At 35.4% G+C, this 19957-nt stretch overlaps 1 protein-coding gene across 1 annotated transcript; it reads left to right on the forward strand.

Moving 5' to 3' along the window:
* The first annotated feature begins 7490 nt into the window (after positions 1-7490).
* LOC140967265 (stemmadenine O-acetyltransferase-like) lies at positions 7491-10297 on the forward strand. The gene is made up of 2 exons (XM_073427696.1): positions 7491-8002; positions 9274-10297. The coding sequence occupies exons 1-2, from the start codon at positions 7559-7561 to the stop codon at positions 10141-10143; spliced, it is 1314 nt and encodes a 437-aa protein (XP_073283797.1). The 5' UTR covers positions 7491-7558; the 3' UTR covers positions 10144-10297.
* The last annotated feature ends 9660 nt before the right edge of the window (positions 10298-19957 follow it).

A 19957-nucleotide genomic window follows, 5' to 3' on the forward strand; every position in this document is an offset into this window, starting at 1 on the left:
CAAGCACCTAACGCTAACTGTATAAAAGTAGTTTGACAAATATGTTAGAAGTTAATCTTTGTTGGCCAGCTTCTATATGAGCAAGCCAGATAATTTCAGTCATCTAGCTGATCTGCTTCAAACTCGTTAATTAACTTATACTCGGCTGGCTGCTTTATCTAGTTGTACACGATTTTCCAGCCGGTACGCGAAAAAAGGACATATGAACACACGAGCAGAGCTGCTCAGAGTCTCATAGAAAATGTTTCCGCATGAAGACAAAGTTCACTGCAATATTATCTTCCATTGAACAGACATTGCTAGCCTTGGGAGACAAAAATTAGCCGCATTTATTTTGCATTCTTAAATTAAAAAGAAAAACACTTTACATAACTATCATTTTGTTTTATTGAGCTGATTAAAAGAATAATCATTTGTAATTATCAGAAATCTTTTTTTATTGGATTGAGAGTTTAGTTGAGTAGTTAGAAGTTTCAGTTTAGAGTTTTTCCTATCTAAAGTAGATTTATATAAGTTCACTACAAAAAAAAGATATAGACAACGGTGAAAAATCGTTGTCGTAGGTCTTGTAAAACCGTTGTTAAAGGTCATGTGGTTAAAAGGTGCACTCATAGACAATGGCTTTTATCTGTTGTTGTAGCTACAAGTTGTGAAAGTTTTTCAAAAACCATCGCAAATAAAATTAGCGATAGAATTAGCGACGGTTTTTTCATGATTTCCGTCGCTAATATTTTCAGTAAAATAAAAAAAATTACTTTTAATAATTTAATAAATCTAAAAAAAAACTTACAATTTGACTATACTAACAATATTCATGATCTTAACTAACACTTAAAAATTTATCAAAAATTAAATAGAAAAAATTTACCCTAAATCGAAACTAAAATCGTGTAAGTAAGAAAAATTTTAAGTGTTGTGAAGTGGTGTGGAGTAAAATAGACCGAAAATACGGATATTTATAAACAATTTGCGACGGTAATTGCAAAACCGTTGCATGTTTTAAATTTGCGACGGTTTTGCTTACAACAGTCGCTATATTTAGCAACAGTTTTTTTAAAATCGTCGCTAATTTAATTAAAACTGTCGCTAATTTAAAAAATAAGTAAAACCGTCGCTAAATTGAGCGACGATTTTAAGCCAAACCGTCGCTATTTTTAAATTAGCGACGGTTTTGCTTAACCGTCGCTAATTTTAGCGACGATTTCAGCAAAACCGTCGCTAAATATGGGTTCTTTGTCCAAAAAACATGTTAATCGACAACGATTTTCTAAAACCATTCTCAATTGTCCAAAAAAACACGCCAACGCTCAAAGACAACTGTTTTATCGAACCGTTGTTATTGACCCTAAAAACCTTTGTCTTTGACCCCCAAAAGACAACGGTTTTTACTAAAACCATGGTTAAAAAGCATACTAAAACCGTTGTCGTCGATGTGTTGTTGAATGCTGTTTTTCTTGTAGTGGTTATTGTATAAATTCATCAAATTCATGTAGTGAAATACTTTCTAACAATGAAGAAGAGGCGTAGAAAAATTAACTCTGAACGTCCGTAAACAAATTTTGCCTCGTTAACTTGCAAAAATTTATTTTTAACTATTATTTATTGTTGTTTTCTGGATCTTGCTGTTTAAACCAATAAGTTGTACGTGTATATTTTTTATCACCGAGTCAAACAAACTCTTTCGGCACTAATAAAATATTTTCACAAGTTGTCAGTTTCAGTCAATAGATTGAGAATCAAACCTTTGGCTGCCAACCCAGCTGAAGTCACTAAAGTTTTCAATTTCACAAAATTTTGTAAAATTTTTATTGATCATTCTATCTAAACATATTTTCGATTATATTACTCGATAACAATTAGAATTATCGAAATCGGTGGAAAATACAAACAACTTATTAAAAATAACAACAAAAAATTTTCAAGGAACTAGAAAATTAGAGTATTTTGTCCTCAACACTCGTTCCTTGAAAAGTGTTAGCCAAGATCGAGAAGATCGGATCACAAAAATTAATTTCTTATAATTTCAATCATCTTCTTTTTCACAGGATCGATTGTTCTACGTATTTAACACGAATTAATTAATTACAACACACAGAAATTAGAGTTTACCCTTGAAGCGTGTTTTCGATCTTTCTCTGCACTAGATCTACGCTCCAAACCTCCAAGCCTTCTCCGGTGTTCTCTCAAACTCGATTGTGTGTGGTCACTTGTTACGATATCACATATATATAATATATATTTGTAATATCTTGTAACATAAAAGATAATGATAATATCTTTTAAAATATAAATTTAAATGGACATAATATATTATACCATATCTAGAAGATTTGATGATAAACTTTCGGGCAATATAATAGTCCAGATAAATTTATCCCACATATACCATAAATTATAACTCATATAATTTATTCGAGTTTATATTAGAGCCACCAAAGAGACCTGGTCGGATTCAATTAAATTAAGCTTCAATAAATTAATGTGATCTAATCAACTCATGATTGATCAAAATAATTTATTAATCTTATTCTACTCCACTAAAAAAATAATATTGCACTCTCAAATTAATTGATATTACTAAAACACAAAATCAATAATTATATCTTCTTATTTGTCGACCCAACAAAAAGTTATTTCTTAACCGATTTCAATAATTGCGATTGTTATTAGTTGAATCTTTATGTTGGTCAAAGGGGTAGTTGTGTAGGCTGTACGCGTTCTATTACGGGAGTTTTATCTCCGAAAATATAAACAATAATTAAAATATTGATGTATACTTTTTAATAACAAACCTTTTTTTTTTATAAAAAAATTAATTTAACCATTTAAACATGTTTCTCGCGTATCCTAAACTCTCTCCTATTTCAAGAATGCTAACTGCAAAATTTTAGTTGAAGTGTTTTCAAATTAGTAATATAGTTTTTTTTAAAAAAATTTAATATATAATATTATATTTGATATCACGAGACAAAAGTTGAGTAGATGTGCCACCATTTTCTAGCAAAATTTGCCCTCGCAATGTGGCTTTGGACCTAAGCCAATTACCAGCGCACAAGAAACAGCTCGTGAATAGGCGCCATAAGTGTTTTCCGACGTAATCAATCCAATGATCGAGTCAATAAATTGCTCATGAAAATAAAGGGAAAAAATCAAGAGAAAATATGCAGTGTATAAGACTACTCCATCTAAATAATAGAGAAAACCTTTATTTATAAACAAACCCTAGAAAGAGTCCTTTTTGAATATAAAGATATGTTTCCTTTTGGAATTCAAATCTTACCATTATCATAAGATCCTTTCTGAAACGTCTATTACTCGTTTTACTTTAAAATATACTAGAATTTTTTTCTCCCTTTAAGCTTTCGGCCGAAATATATCAATATGTACAAATATATAATTTTGCACCAATTAAAATAACTCACTAAATATTTTACTCAAAGTCCAAAACGCATTGTAAAACGCAGAATCGTCAACCAATTAAAACTTAAAACTAAAATTTTCGAAAATAAAGCGTAAACTCTTTAATCATCTCAAAACCACTTAAAAACATAAAAGTCATAAACTTCATCAAAATCTTTGCAGTAATCTTAAATCATATAGGTTTGGAAAAACTAGCAAAAGTCCTCGGGTTATGTGCACTATCAGCTCAGCTAGTTCAACCATCAAGTCATTTATCATCAACAAAATCATGCTCACCCGCATCGATCACACCTAGTTAGTCTATTGACTCAACAAACCTTAACTATGCATGATAACAAGTAATACATACATATTCACAAGCAAAAGATACTTTTAATAAAATAGCTTTTCATGAACATCCATAACTTTAAATCTTTTTTCCTTTCATCATATCTTCTTTCGTTTCATCATATACGTATATATGTTTCCCTTTTATTGAATTCAGAATATTAATTGTGACTTTCTTTTTGGGTCGATGGATCCATTTACGTATAACCATGGTACCAGACGGCGGGGATATCAGCGATACTCTCACCCGTCAACTGAGCCTTGGCCTTGNTTTCATCATAAAATTCCATAATATTTTAAAATAAACATTTTAACATTTGTTACAGCATTCAGGGTACTGCCAGGACGTCTAACATTTTTCAGATGTAAAATGAGTGTTTTGCTCCTGAAACCCTAACTTTCTCAATTTACCCTTGGACCTTAAAACGATGATCCGAATCCATCCAAACTGAACATATCACCTTAAAATACACCCAAACTGAACATATCACCTTAAAATACCGTAAAAAGAGGTTTTAAATGTATTTTTCAAGAAATGTGCTTTGTTGGGTATTTTTACCTGTCAGAGCATATTTTAAGCGGTATGCGAATTTTATCGAATCGGGAGACTTTTTGGTGGTAGGGTAATATTTTCAAAAACTTACCAAAATGTAATATTTTTCGAGAGTGTGTTTGGGCTTGTTGGGCCTATTTTAAAGCTTAGTGGGATCAAAACTCTTTTTAAACTTTTAAATAATAATTATTGACCCATTAGAGTTTAATATACTATTTAATTAACCCCTAATCATCCACTAAACCTAAACCTAATCTCCATCAGCCGACACCCCACCCTCCAGCAGCAACTTTCACGAAGAGCAGCAGCTGAAAGCGTCGGCTCCCTCTTTTCTTTCAAACAAGCCTTCTTCCCTGCTTCTCCGGCGCATCCCCGATGTGGAATACTTCAAGTTTTCGTTCAAGTAACACCAAGGCACGGCACATACTTTCATTTCTGCATCTTATACGCTGTATACATAATGTATTATGTTTGTTGGTGTGTGAAAATCTCGATCCAGCTTTATACATAGAGTTTTGTTCAGTTTCCTCGCATGTTCTTGCGTTTTGATCATCCATTCACGTTCTTGATTGCTTGCTGCAAGGGGACTGCCAATTTTACAGCAACTAGGGACTGTCATGCAGCGTTTAAGGTGTCATGATGAGTGGAACCTAGGGTGCGCTCGGTTCTTGGTGAGGGCCGAGGGTCTCGAGGGGTTTTGGGTGTAAGGTGAGGACGGGTTCGATCGGGCAAGGACTGAACCATGCTGAGGCACGATCCAGTAGGGTCCAACCGAGGCTAGGGAAGGTCTACAACCTGCTGGTCTCGTCCTCAAATACGCGTGGAGGCGAGTAGATGAGAGTGGCCGCGTTGGTGCTTCAATTGGAGACTTGTGTGCTTGAGCGTTTCACAGCGGGGTTGGGGCTAGGGCCGTGGGTTCAACAGGTCCAGAGGGGTCCTAGTGTGGTCAGGGTGAGGTCGAGTCATGGCTGGTCCTTGTTGGTTCGGTCTAGGAAGGTGAAAACGCGAGTTTGGTGCACTAGAGTTGGGTTGGTGACTTGCTGGATTTTTCCTGCAGCCGTTCAGGGATTCGTTCGAGTATCTAAGGGTCTGGGTTTGAGGCTTTTAGGACTTTTTAGATATTTATAAGGTGTGGTAAAGAGTTGGGAGAAATTTAGTTAAGTTTTTGTTCGATTCGGGTTAAAACCGAGACTCCGATCCAAGTTTTAAAACGAATCGATTAAGTTTTGAAACGGGCTCGAGTTTACGTCTAAGAAATACTTTTAATACGTTTTGAGATGTTTTAAGGAGTTTGGCAAGCTTCGGGCAAAATTTTAGAGGTCCAGGGGTAAAATGTTCATTTTGGGTTTCCACGGGGTGAGATTTTGGTACTGGCAGCGTCCTAAGAACATTTTATCTTGTTTTTAAATGTTTATGCATCATGTTTATGATTTTTATGTAATTACGAAAAATACGGTGCCTGCTTGGTTTCAAGGAAAAATTACATGTATGCATGTTTTTATTAAGTGGTGAATGTGATGATGTCTTTAAAGGATGAGAGTTGGTTGTGACTAACGATATACGATGACATGAGATATTATGAGCTGAGGCCAAGGCTCAGTGGACGGGTAATGTTGTCGCTGATGTCCCCGTCGCCAGGTACCACGTTTATACGTAGATGGATTTATCGAAGAGAGCTAATATGATAGACCTGATACGAAAACCACAACTAATTATCGGAATTCAATTAAAAGAAAATGTATACGTATATGATGACATGTTGAGACATGCTTTGACACGCTTGAGTTTATACGACACGTTTATTTTAATATTTTTAAGTTCATGAAAAACATGTTGATTATGGTATTTTTCACTGCTGTGTGTTATGTATATGTACTTGTTACTTCTTGTACAGATGTGTTGAGTCTTTAGACTCACTGGGCATGTGTGATGTAGGTGAGTAGGATATTGAATGAGCTGGAGGTGCCGAACTCTAAGTAGGCAAGCCTGGTGGGGCGACACGACCCGAGGACCACACGTTTTTCCGCATATTTATGTTTTTATGAGATTGAGAGGATTTGAGTATTTTTACATACGTTGTTTTATTTCACTGATGGATGTTAGGATTTTACTCGTTTATGCTTCTGTTATATGTTATTGGCAAACACTACGATTTATTTTAAACGATATTTTAAGTAGGACGGCATATATGCAAAATATTCAGATGCTTATTTTCAAAATGCGAGCTTTATTTATAAAAAAAATATATAAATATATTTCCACATTTTTAAATCAATAGACGTTTCACATCTATATGATTGGACATCTCTATGCTCTTACCATGAAACACAGTATACAACATCACAGATTCTAGTATGAAGCTCAAGTGGCCTTTATCCTTATTTTAGGCGACTGAATCGATTAAGAACGAATTTAGAATATACAGTGTTTACAAATGAGTTTCACGATCGAATTCCGATTCTTTTGTATTAAAATATAATCCAGAACTTTATCTATGTCGATTGCATGATTATACAGATAAAGTGAAACAGAACCATGAAATGTAAATTATATTAAAATAAAGACTGTTAATTACAATTAAGTCAATAAATTACTTAACCAACCATTATAAAACATCTATTCCGAAAAAAATATTTTGCTATTTCATAATTTATGTACAATTATAGGTCTCTAGGCTTGAGTCAATCACTTAATTCAAAGGCGAATTATTATTGGGTCATTTAATCATAGTTTTTCTGGGCTAAAATTGCATTCAATTCTCTCAATGTGTTAATGATCAAACAAGTGAAATGAGATTAAAAAAATAAAAATAAAAAATAAACCATTCTAACTAATGACAAATATCAACTGTTAACATCGTCTTCGAACTAATCAAGGCAACCGAAAACAGTCTAAAATCATATATCAGTCCGAAAAGTATGCTTCAATTGCTGCCCAATACAATCATTGCTCCCGACAAACCTTGGTAATAATCGCACGAACTTTCTTTTTAATCTGGATCGACGATAAGGTATTTTGATCGTTTAACATCAAGAACGACATATAACATGAACTTGATTGGCGAGGCATGATCAACGGGTCCACGATGCATTCAAATGGCACACAAACACATTCAATCCACTCATTAAATAACCCCCCAACCAACACCATCTCTATCCCCATCCACCCCTATTAAAACCATCACCAATCCCTTCAATCAAAATCACCACAAAAGCACAGACACACTCACGCAAATTTACTTGTAGAGTTTTCCCAAAGATGGAAGGATCAATAAAGTGTAGCAGAGTGAAGGTGACGTCACTATTGAGTGTTGTCTCGAGCAAGCCCGTCGAGGCCGGGAAGGTCCATAAATTATCGAAGTTGGATCAAGAGATGGGACATAGAAAGGTCCAAGTCATTTTCTACTACGAGTCCAACCCATTTATCCACGGGTCGATGTCAGACCAGCTCGATAATCTCCGGGTCTCCTTGTCCCGCTTACTGAATGATTACCCGGTGGTGACGGGTCGGTTGACCCGTGACCCGGATGATGGTGGGTGGCAGATCAAGTGTAACGATGCTGGGGTTAGGATGGTTAGGGCCAAGGTGAGCACTACGCTGGTTGAATGGCTGAGATCTGCGGATGCAGAGGAGGAGCAAGATCTGATGGTGTGGGAGGACATGCCCCAAGATCCCAGCTTCTGGTCTCCCTTTCGGATCCAGGTAAAATGGATATTATGATTTTGTTGACAAGTTAATTGTTTTTAATATACTTTTGATATATAGGCTAGAATTATTAATTCGGGAAATTTCGGTAGATGAATTTCCCTATAACCTACTTGTTTTCAAATTTTTTTTTTGTAGTATAGTAGAATTTTCCATATACTCTAATTGTTTTTAGTTGGTGGAGATATTTGTTATATTTCGATCTTGAATATGAGATGTCGAGCTAAGATTAGGACATTGGTATCAAATAAACTATAAGTCATCAGGGCTATACACTCCGGTTTTAAAATATGATCCATTTATTTTTTAGATATTGTCCCGCCTTTGGTAATTTTATGTTTGTAAGTTCGTTTTAGTTTTAAATATAAAATTGAAATCCCACCCCATCTCAAATTGTACTAAAAGAAATCACCGAGTATGTCATGAATCGAAGAAGTCAAGGAAAATTGACAAACAAACAAAAAATATTTTCACGATTTTGGTCGATAATACGAGATAGATTATGTTTGAGGATTAAATTAAATTTATTTATAAAGTTTACTAGATATTTATTAGTTCTTTATTGCTTATGTTATTTAAGTTAATGTTAGAAAAGCCAAGGGAATGTGAGCAAAATTCGCAAATCTACATATATATAAATTTATGTAACATCGCGTTATGTGTTGTTCGTAATGACTAATGAGATATTGAACTTTATTATGTGAAAAATGTGGAATAATATGTAAATTATGGAAGTTAAAAAATTAAATGATATTATCCAATTTCACACACTATATATATTATTATTTATTAATTATCGGGGTTCAATATTTCTATGCATTTAATTTATTTATTTAAATATTATATAACTTAATCATTCAAAAAATAATCTAATAGTTTTTTAAACATAATTAATCGATAATTTTAATAACATAATACATAATATTTTTATTTCATATTCGATTCTCCCTCTGAATTAAATTAATCATGAAAAGTATTCCTCTTTGACTTTGTCCGGTTGACAATATCTTTCTATATGAAATTATGAATAAGCTGAGTGATGCATTTTGATCTTTTTTAAGTAAGCACATAAAAAAATCTCTTCTTTCGTCTAATTAAAATTACTCTAAAATTTATTTTCGTAAATTTCTAATTCAACTAGCGTGTAAATATTATTCTATCATTATTTAAATTCTTAATTTAAATGTGTCAAAAAAACATCATAATTTTAGTAAAACACTAAGTGAAACAATAGTTTTATTATTATTACTTTGAATATTCGTATGCAGATAACCAATTTTGAATGTGGAGGCATGGCTATTGCCCTCAGATGCCATCACATGCAGGCAGACATAACAAGTGCAACCCTACTGATCAAATCTTGGACCGACGTTCACCGAGGCCAGCCGCTCCTCCACCCTCCTATCTTCCAACTCTCCGCGCCTCCCACGGGCCGCTTGATCCCTACATTCGAAACTATGCCGAACCATGAAATCCCTCGAAAAATGGCAACTTTAACAATGAAATTCTCCAGCAACTCTGTCGAAAAATGCATGTCACAAGTTCGAAACCAGTGCCCAGAAGCGGATCCGGATCCCTTCGAAGCTCTAGTGGCTTTGCTGTGGTCGCGCATCACGAGGTGGCAGGAGCCAACATCTTTTGGTGGCCGGAAATGTTGGCTTTCGATATGCGTGGACTTGAGAAATCGTGGGCCCAAGTCCGTGCCGCTCGGTTATTTTGGAAATGCCATGCGTTTCTCGTCACTTTCGGTAGACGTAGAGGATTTGACGAGCCCTGGTATCGGAAATGTGGCCAATTACATCCACTCGCACGTCGCGGATCTGAAGGGAGATGACAAGCCCTATGGGATGTATGATTCCGAATTAACATGCATTAACACGGAAAACATACTTGATGTGGATAATGGGCAGTCACTCATGTATGCCGCGAAATTTGACAAAGGGAAGGAGCCGGTGCATGTGAGTTATAGTGTGGGGACTGAGGAAGGGCAAGGTTTGATTATAGTGATGCCTGCACGAGAACCTGGCTTAGGGCGAACGGTCTCGGTTACACTGCCGGAGGAACAAATTGCTAACCTACGGAAGGATCATGCGATACTAGAATTCGAGCCTACGATGATAATCAGTGGAAAGCTATGAATTGACCTTTTTTTAGTCAGATGAGTTTGAGCAACACTATTTTGCTTTGAACATTTTGAGTTATTCCGGATTGATTTGGTTAAATAGAACATATGTTGGAAGTAATGCCCTATTTGCTACTAAGATAATGCTTGAATAAGTATTGTTTTTAGAATTCTTGGTATTTGTTTTTTGAGATTTTAGTCATTTTTCCATATAAATATTTTGGTGACTTTTGGGCATGTGGGCGTTATGTCAAGACCAAGTCACTGCCACATGGGAAAAAAATGAAAATTGCGAATAAGAGTATAGATAATGGATTAATATATATTGAAATTTGATTATATATAAAAGTCTAAACCGCAAATAGATAAACATAAGATAGATTGTAGTCTATTGCTATTAAATTTTTTGCAACAAGTTAATTCAAGTTACAAATAAAAAGAAAAAATTAAGAAAGACAAATGTTGAAAATATAAGCATTATTTATTTTGCAGAGGATAAATTGTTATTTTCTTCTTGTACGTGCTAGTACTCTAGGGCCATGTACCAATCTATAATGCCTTGACTTTTTTGACAAATCATTTTCAGTTTTCATCAAATTTCAACGTCCAAAATCCGTAAAACAAATACTCTAGGGCCATGTACCAATCTATAATGCATTGTATTTTCGAAAATTCAGTAACTGAATTGCAAATTTTAAAAAAGTTTAGGGGTTGTTTTCGTAATTTCTGAAATCTTAGGGGTTAAAACAATAAAATCCGAAAGTTTAGGGCCTAATTTGATGGAACTCAAAACTTATGGGGCTAAAATGCAATTTTCAAAACTTTTAGGGACGAAAAAGAAATTTCAAAAATTTTCCGAGCACTGTACCAATTTCTAAAGCGCCCTATCGTCTAGCACCCGTCGAGATGAAAGAGTTATAAGATCAAATTCAAGAATTGCTAGACAAAGGTTTTATTCAACCTACTTGTTCTCCGTGGGGCGCACCGGTATTATTTTTGAAGAAAAATGATGGAAGTATGCGACTCTGCATTGATTATCGAGAGATGAATAGAGTCACCATGAAGAATAAGTATCCATTGTCTAGAATTGAAGACATATTTGATCAATTACAAGGAGCATCGATATTCTCAAAAATAAATCTTCGTTTTGGATACCATCTGTTAAAGGTTAAGGAGTCGGATGTTCATAAGACAGCGTTTAGGACTCGATATGGGCATTATGAGTTTATGGTCATGCCATTTGGGTTGATCAATGCGCCAACAATCTTCATGGATCTCATGAATCACGTATTTCAGCCGTATCTGGATCAATTTGTTATAGTCTTCATCGACGATATTCTGATTTATTCGAGGAGCAAAGAGGAGCATAGTCAACACTTGAGGACAACACTGCAAATACTGCAAGATAGGAAATTATACGCTAAGTTCAGCAAGTGCGAGTTTTGTCTTGAGAGTGTGGAATTCTTAGGCCACATCATTTCTAGAGATGGAGTTGAGGTTGATCCGAGCAAATTCGAGGCAGTTAAAGAATGGCCCGTACCTAAAAGCGTAACCGAGATCCATAGTTTCCTGGGACTAGCTGGCTATTACCGAAAGTTCATACAAGGATTCGCTTCTATTGCGGTACCCATGACCGCCTTGACAAAGAAGAATACAAAGTTTATATGGGGATCCGAATGCCAAGACATTTTTGACAAGTTGAAGTAAGCTTTGATTTCAACACCAGTATTATCGATGTCATCGGGACAAGAAGAGTATGTTCTTTATACGAACGCTTCGAAACTTGGGTAACGTGCAGTTCTGATGTAAAACGACCGAGTTATAGCCTATGCGTCTAGACAGTTGAAATTTCATGAGAAGAATTACCCAACGCATGATCTCGAGCTCGCAACAGTAGTTTTTGCACTAAAGATTTGGAGACATTACTTAAATGGGAAGAAGTGCAAGATTTCCACCGATCATAAAAGTTTGAAGTACTTCTTCACCCAAAGAGAATTGAACATGAGGCAACGAAGATGGCTAGAGTTGGTAAAGGACTACGACTGTGACATTAGCTACCATCCGGGCAAAGCTAATGCAGTGGCGGACGGACTGAGTAGAAAGACAGCAGTTATTACTCAATTATCACTTCAGAGACCATTACAGTCCGAGATTCAGCAGTTTGAGCTTGCAGTATATGCTAGGGGCGAGGCCCCTAATCTTGCTACTATGACAGTACAGTCGACTTTGAGGGATAGAATCCGTGAGGGACAGTCTACTGATGAGCAATTGCAAAAGTGGAGGCTAAGAGATGAAGCTAAGGGTCGGAAGCTGTATTATGAGGAGGATGGCATAGTCCGATATCGAGACCGACTTTGGGTTCCTAGTGGTGATTCACTTAGAGAAGCCGTTATTAAATAAGCTCATAATACTCCGTACTCCATTCATCTTGGGAGTACGAAGATGTACAAAGATATGCAGTTATTGTATTGGTGGCCGGACATGAAGTGAGACATCTTACGTTTTGTGTCCGAGTGTGGTTTAGGTATAAAAAGTCTATGTTTAAAGTTTAGGAAGAAAATATTTAAGTTTGAATTAATTCGGAATTAAAAAGTTTCACGAATTAGTAATCAAGAATTAAACCGAAGTCATTGAGATTACGTTAAATAAAAATATTAGAAGTAAAAAATTAAGCTTAAATAATTATTTGGGATAGTCTCGAATTAATAAAAGTGCGAAAAAAGTCAAAATCGAAATATTCTAAGTCCAAGGGTAAAACGATCATTTAATACCTGAAAAATGTTAGATGTCCTGGCAGTGTCCTGAATGCTGTAAATAACGTTAATATGTTTATTTTAAATGTTTATGGAATTTTATGATGAACGTTATTGCTAAAAGACATGTTGCAAGCTTGGTTTAAAATAAAAACGATTTAATTGCGTTTGAATTTTTATAAGTGATGGAAATATGAAAAGTTGAAGGAGGTGAATTAATTGTGACTAATACGATGATACGATTATATGTAAGGCCAATGCTCAGTTGACGGGTGAGAGGGTCGCTGATGTTCCCGTCGCCCGGTACCGTGATAATACGTAGATGGATTCATCGACCTTCAGCTAATACGAAAGTCACAATTGAGGATCTGAATTCAATAAAAAGAAAAACGTATACGTATATGATGAAAGGAAATATGATATGATATGTTGAAAGGAAAAATATTTATGTTTATGTTCATGAAAAGTTGTCTTAAGTAATTGTATTTTCACTGTTGTATATGGATGTATATGTATTATTTGATATCATGATTAAGGCTTGTTGAGTCAATAGACTCACTAGGTGTGATCGATGTAGGTGAGCATAATATTGATGTTAATGGAGGTCTTGATGGGTGATCTAGTTGGACTGAAGGTGCACACAACCCGAGGACCGTCGTTAGTTTTTCGCAAAATAAAGATTAAGTTTAAGATTTATGATTTCTAAAAGATTTTATGACTTATTTATGCTTTTGAGTTGTTTTTGAGAGGATGTTAGAGCTATGTTTATTTTTTAAATAATGCTAGTTTAGGTTTGGTTGACAATTCACGATTTTATCTTTTGAATTACTTTGTTTTGGATTTTCAAAAAATAGTTGGGTGATTTATTTTTAAATAGTGTAAAATATTCATATTTTAAATGCTTAGTGTTTCGGCCGAATGAATTAGAAAGGAAAAAAAATTTCTAATAATTTTTAAGAAAAACAAGGAGTGAACGTTTCAGTTTACCTTCACCTCTTATTCATTAAGTATTCACATGAGTTTGGATCGAGATGATTTAGCTATTACTCCGAATTTATGCTCAAATATACAACTTATTTATCTAAGTTCATACAAATAATAAAACAGTTGTGATATATAATGCTCGAATTAGCATAATTTGTGTCAATAATAATGTAGACAATGCATTTTATTTGATAAATATAATCATTGTAAGAAGTTGTTTTCATGTATCTCACTCATCAAGTGTTCACGAGATAAAAATCATTGTAAGAAGCGAATTTCCGAGCTCTTACTCATTACTTGGCCAAATGAGTTTGGGTGAACAAGACGACGGTTTCCCCCCCGGATTATGCCTGTATTCGCCGTTTTATCCTAAACCAAGTCTTATTTATACCGCATATGAGTTGGTTTATGAACAAAATAAAAAAATTTTGCGGTAATATTTAAATTGTTAGTGACTTATGTTTGATTGATAAAAATCATACCAATCGATCTGATTCAAATAAGAAAAATGCACTATCCAATACAAACATTCGTTAGTCAAGTTAACTCTGAAAAAGGTACAAGTTAATATGATCCAAACACCAATTTATTTCTTCGAGCAAAATGGATTCATCCCCAAATAAAATATAATGAAATCTTCATGAATTTCTACCAAACACCTTATTATTGTGAAATAAAATGGTTGTGGCGATACATGCTTTAACACTGTTCATTGTGCAATCTTTTTCGTACGTCCACACTCCATCGTCATCACGAGCATAGTTCTCCGCCCATAAACACATGTTAACACCACAATTCATATCTCCACCTCGTTGTCGACACAAAACTCGATTCACATCTTCTCCCATGTTGTAATCGAACATAATCCTCATATAGCCAACTAATAATTTTCCCTAGAAAAAATGGCAACCATCATTTAAATATTAACAAAACATACTTGTGATTTAATGAACATTTGAATATTTAAATAACATAAGCTCTTGTTGTTCCAAGTGCGGTAATGACACGCTCTTAAAAAATCCACACTTCAAAAGTTGAACAAATAATATGTGTAACAATCTAATTAGAATGGTTGAAAAGAAATATAATTTAGGTACTTCATATGATCAAAAGATTGTTGGATCTCGGTTTTCTCGAGCCCAAACGCAGCGGAAGTTTTAAAATTTTTATTTTATTTTGACAATGAAAATATATTTGTTTCAGGCACTCGTATGGTTTTATAAATAAACATTCATAGGATGTTAAAGAGTTATACCTTTGGTGAATAATTTCACTTGGTACAACTAATCCAGTATAGGTAAATCTAGCTCTTGATGAATCCCTACGAACAATCTTCAAGGCTCTTTTCTTCAATCTTCGAATCAGGTCCACGACTAGAAGATTTGTTCATCTTCTAATTTGTACTAGAAAAATTAGAAAAGATTTAACATTGGAGATTGAAGTATGAAAGACGGCTCAAACTATTCTCCAAAGGCTGAATTATGGAGAGCTTGGGAGAGGGGATTTCGAAAATGTCTTGTGTGGTGGCTAAGGTTATGGCTTGATTACACTATTTATAATTAAGTCATAACCCAATATTCATAATTAACATTAATGAGCTTGATTAATTATTTGAGCTAGTCCAACTAGTTTAATTAATTAATCAAGGTCCATTAATAACTTTAATTATTTAGTATGTTGGACTTGTACTCCTACAAGCCCATTAAACATATTTCCCACTATATTTAATTTAATATTTTATATACTCAACTTTTGAGCTTAATAAATTATATACATTATAACTTCAACATTTGAATTTAATATTAAATTATAAATTCAACTACTTGAATTTATCACATTTAAAAATTTAATATTTAATAAACTCAACTTTTGAGTTTAATAAATTAAATTATCAAATTTTATAAATTCAACTCCTTTGAATTTATTCTCCCAAAATTTAATTATCATAAATTCAACTCCTTGAATTTACTATATCATAATATAAATTCAACTTGTTGAATTTATTCTCTCAACGGGAACAAACGATCCAGTGCTTGTGTGACCCTCAATGGTTTAGGGATACAGCTAGTCGTGGGTTCACAACTCCTCGTGATTCAGGACATAATCTTTTATTCGTGCTTACCCTAATTTGCCCCATTCCATATATCAACAATTGATCATGAGAATGTCAAAAATCATATGTCTGATTAAACCCATCGAACCATGGTAAGAGCGTCTAGTAGCATCGCCCCATGATTCCCTACGTATCACTGATAGTGTCCGCAAGAACCAGTCGATTATGATTCGCGTACAGTACGGTCCCTTTATCTTATATATCCCGATCAAATCTACAACCATTGGTTCATCGAGGGTTGCATAATAATTCGATAACTATGTGATACATATAAATAGTGGCATCACATGTACAATTGGAGAACTCCTTCTCTAACGCACATCTCATACTTTGGCCAGAGATTCAATGCACTATTATTTCATCAGATCACACAGGATATCCACACCTCGTAGATGAGCGGTGAATCCCCGACTACAATGCACTGGCTCCTATATGTGTCGCAATTGTACCCAACCTCGCCACCTGATGACTCTCCTGGAGCCGGTAAACGAGTCAAAGCACAGCCCTAGCATATAGAGTCTCAGTGTTGTCCCGGGTCGTAAGGACTAATGGTGTACAATCATAATCTCGGATTTATCCTCTCGATGAATGATAACCACTTGGAAAGTCCGAGGGAGAGTTGTTCGGTATAATCATCATATAACTACTCATCTGCATGTTTGGACATCTCTATGTCCTTACCAAGAAACGCGTTACACAACATCACAGATGCTAGTCTCGAGCTCAAGCGACATTTATCCACGTTTTAGGCGGCTGAATCGACTAAGAACGAATTCAGATCATACAATGTTTACAAATGAGTTTCAACATCGAATTACGATTCATTTGTATTAAAGTATACAAATTTAATCAAAAGATCAATTTAACAAATTTATTTAACTAAAAGCCAAAATTCACTTTACTACTTTTTGGTACGCTTTTTACGAAAATACTCTGAAGTAAACAAACAAGCACACATCGGAAAAAACCAACAATAATTAGAAGCCAAATTGGCACAGTTCGAAAAGAAACAAGCAAGAATCGATGAATCCAACATAAATCGAGGAGAAACCAGCGACAAATAAAACCAAGCACAAATCGAATACATAAACTACAACAAAAACAAAACAAAAATAAGTTTAAAAATACAACAGCAATGTGAAAGCGTAGAAATTGATTGCAGCCAATATATATGTAAATGTGAGAAATACAATTGACTAAACAGTGGATGCTCATTAAATTAGTGATGATTCATTTCATAACAAAATAAATTGTCCATTCTACAGTATGAATTAGGACTTTATTTTCAACCACAAAAGTTTGTTCAAGCAATGGAACAAAAATTGTGACAAATCGAACAAAGAATAATTAATATTCACAATTAAAAATACAGTGCCAAATCGACAATACGAATAAAAATAACAGAGATAACAAAATAGAAATATGACCAAAATTCACTATACTACTTTTCTATAGACCTTTTAAGAAAATCCCTCCAAATTCAAAATACCAGCAGAAATCCAAGAACAGAGACAACAAGCTTCTGATTTACTGATTCAGAAAAATAAACTAGTTTACAGATGGATAAGTACACGGTGCATCGTAACCATCTAACTGTACAAGCATAAGAATAACAAGTGTATAATGCCAAAAAAAAAAAAAAACATTTCTATAGAATATATCCAACACAATCCATCACAATCGCATAAATAATTGAAGAAATTGAACCAAAATATAAAAACTTGGAAAAAGAAACTCATTATCTTCGTCTCCTGTGTTGTTTCAGATCGTCCCTCGTAGTCGCCATCTTCAAAACCTTCGTCAGTCGGTGTGGCAAGTGAATGGGTTCCTTAGGTCGTGGTTTTTCTCGCATCAAGTTGAGAGAGGAGAAGCTTGTGTGGGTTAGAGAAGAAGAGGCGTGCGTTTATAGAAGAGAGAAAGAGAGGTAACTTACAGAAGAAAGGTAGTCGTTGGTGTTAGAGCACCGCTTCGGAGATCAGTTCCACCTGCAAGTTAGCGTCTAAGAAGAGAAATCCAGAAAGAGAGTAGTTAAGAATGGCAGAGGAGAGAATTCAATTCAGGGGTCTATCCCTTTTCTTTTATTTCCTCCTTTTTATAGATAAAAAATCCCTTTCATTTTGACTTACAATAGTCAAGCTATAACGTGTTTTGTCTCCTAAACTTTATTTCATGCTTTATACACTACTCTCACAATTGGTATACAATTACTCTGATACAAAATCTAATAATCTCCTAGGTGCACTTCTCATGCGTTGCTGTCTCTGTTCTCCTTCCTCAAGCATCCCTTGCTGCCTCTGCTCTCCTTCCTCAAGCATCCCTGGACTCGTAACATTGCCCTCCCCGTTAGACAACACCTTGTCCTCAAGGTGAAAAGCTGGGTAAAGTTGTTGGAATGAGCTTAAATCTTCCCAAGAAGTGTCTTCTAAAGGCAGACCTGACCACTGTACCAAGATTTGAGGCACCCACGTATTCTGCCGGCAAATTCGACGATGATTCAGAATGGCCAAGGGAGACACTAAAGGTTGATTCTCCACAAAAGTGACAGGAAGTGACAACGCGGAAAATTCTTCTGGATTGGGACAGACTTTTAACACCGAAATGTGAAAAATTGGATGGATTTTCACTGTAGGTGGGAGCTCCAATTTATATGCAACAACACCCACTCGTTTAATGATTTTGAACGGGCCATAAAACCTTTTGCTCAACTTGGTATAACGATGGCCAGCCAAGGAAGTTTGCTTGTGGGGTTGTAACCGAATATAACAATATTGACCCACCTCTAAGACTTTTTCTGAACGTTTCTTATCAGCATGAATTTTCATCCGTTCTTGTGCTTGCAACATATGACCCCGTAAAGTTGATAACAACTCATCCCTATCTCGTAACAAGGCATCCACCGCCTCAACAGTCGAGGAATTTGGAATATAAGAAGGGATTGACGGGGGAGGCTTCCCAAACACTGCCTCAAAAGGAGTCATTTTTATAGAAGAGTGAGATGTGGTGTTGTAACACAACTCGGCCCAAGACAGGAAACAAACCCAGCGAGACGGCTGATCCATCACAAAAGCACGCAAATACTGCTCTAAGCATTTGTTTAAGACCTCCGTTTGTCCATCGGTTTGTGGATGGTATGCACTAGACACGGCCAATGATGTGCCACTGAATTTAAACAACTCTGCCCAGAATTTGCTCAAGAAAACAGGATCTCGATCCGACACAATAGATTTGGGAATTGAATGGAGCTTAACCACCATATCCACAAACAGCGTTGCTACCATCGTTGCTGTAAACCCCGACTTAAGAGCCCCAAAATGAGCAAATTTGGACAGCCTGTCAACCACCACAAAAATCACCGAAAACCCTTTCGAAGCCGGAAGGCCAGTAATGAAATCCATGGAGATATCCTCCCACACCCCTGCTGGAACTGATAAGGGCTGTAACAACCCTTGTAATTTCTGTGTACTATATTTTGTTTGTTGGCAAATAGCACAGTTAGCCACATAAACTTGAATATCCCTCTTCATATTTTCCCAATAAAAACTTGGGACTATCCTAGCTAAGGTCTTGTGCATCCCTCCATGCCCTGCAACAGGAGTGTTATGAAACTCAAATAGGATTTTGGGGATAATTTCGGAATTAGGATCAACACAAATGCGATGGTGTCGATAAACGGGACCATCCTTTAGATGGAAGATCGGTCGCAGTGCAGCAGACTGCTTGTTAATAAGGTCTTTGTAGAAAGGGTTGGACCCCACCTCATCTTTAAGTTGAGTCAGGAATTGGAATGAAGGAATCGAGATGGCTAGTAATTCACCTGAGATGCCACAACTAGAATCTGGAAGTTCAAATTGGCGAGATAATGCATCTGCGACGGTATTGGAACTGCCCGGCTGGTAAGAAATATCAAAGTCATAGCCAAGAAGTTTAACCAAGTATTTTTGCTGGTCAGGTATATGGATAGTTTGAGATAGAATTTCTTT

The sequence above is a fragment of the Primulina huaijiensis genome, chromosome 2 (genome assembly GCF_012295235.1).
Source record: "Primulina huaijiensis isolate GDHJ02 chromosome 2, ASM1229523v2, whole genome shotgun sequence".
NCBI classification, from domain to species: Eukaryota; Viridiplantae; Streptophyta; class Magnoliopsida; order Lamiales; family Gesneriaceae; genus Primulina; species Primulina huaijiensis.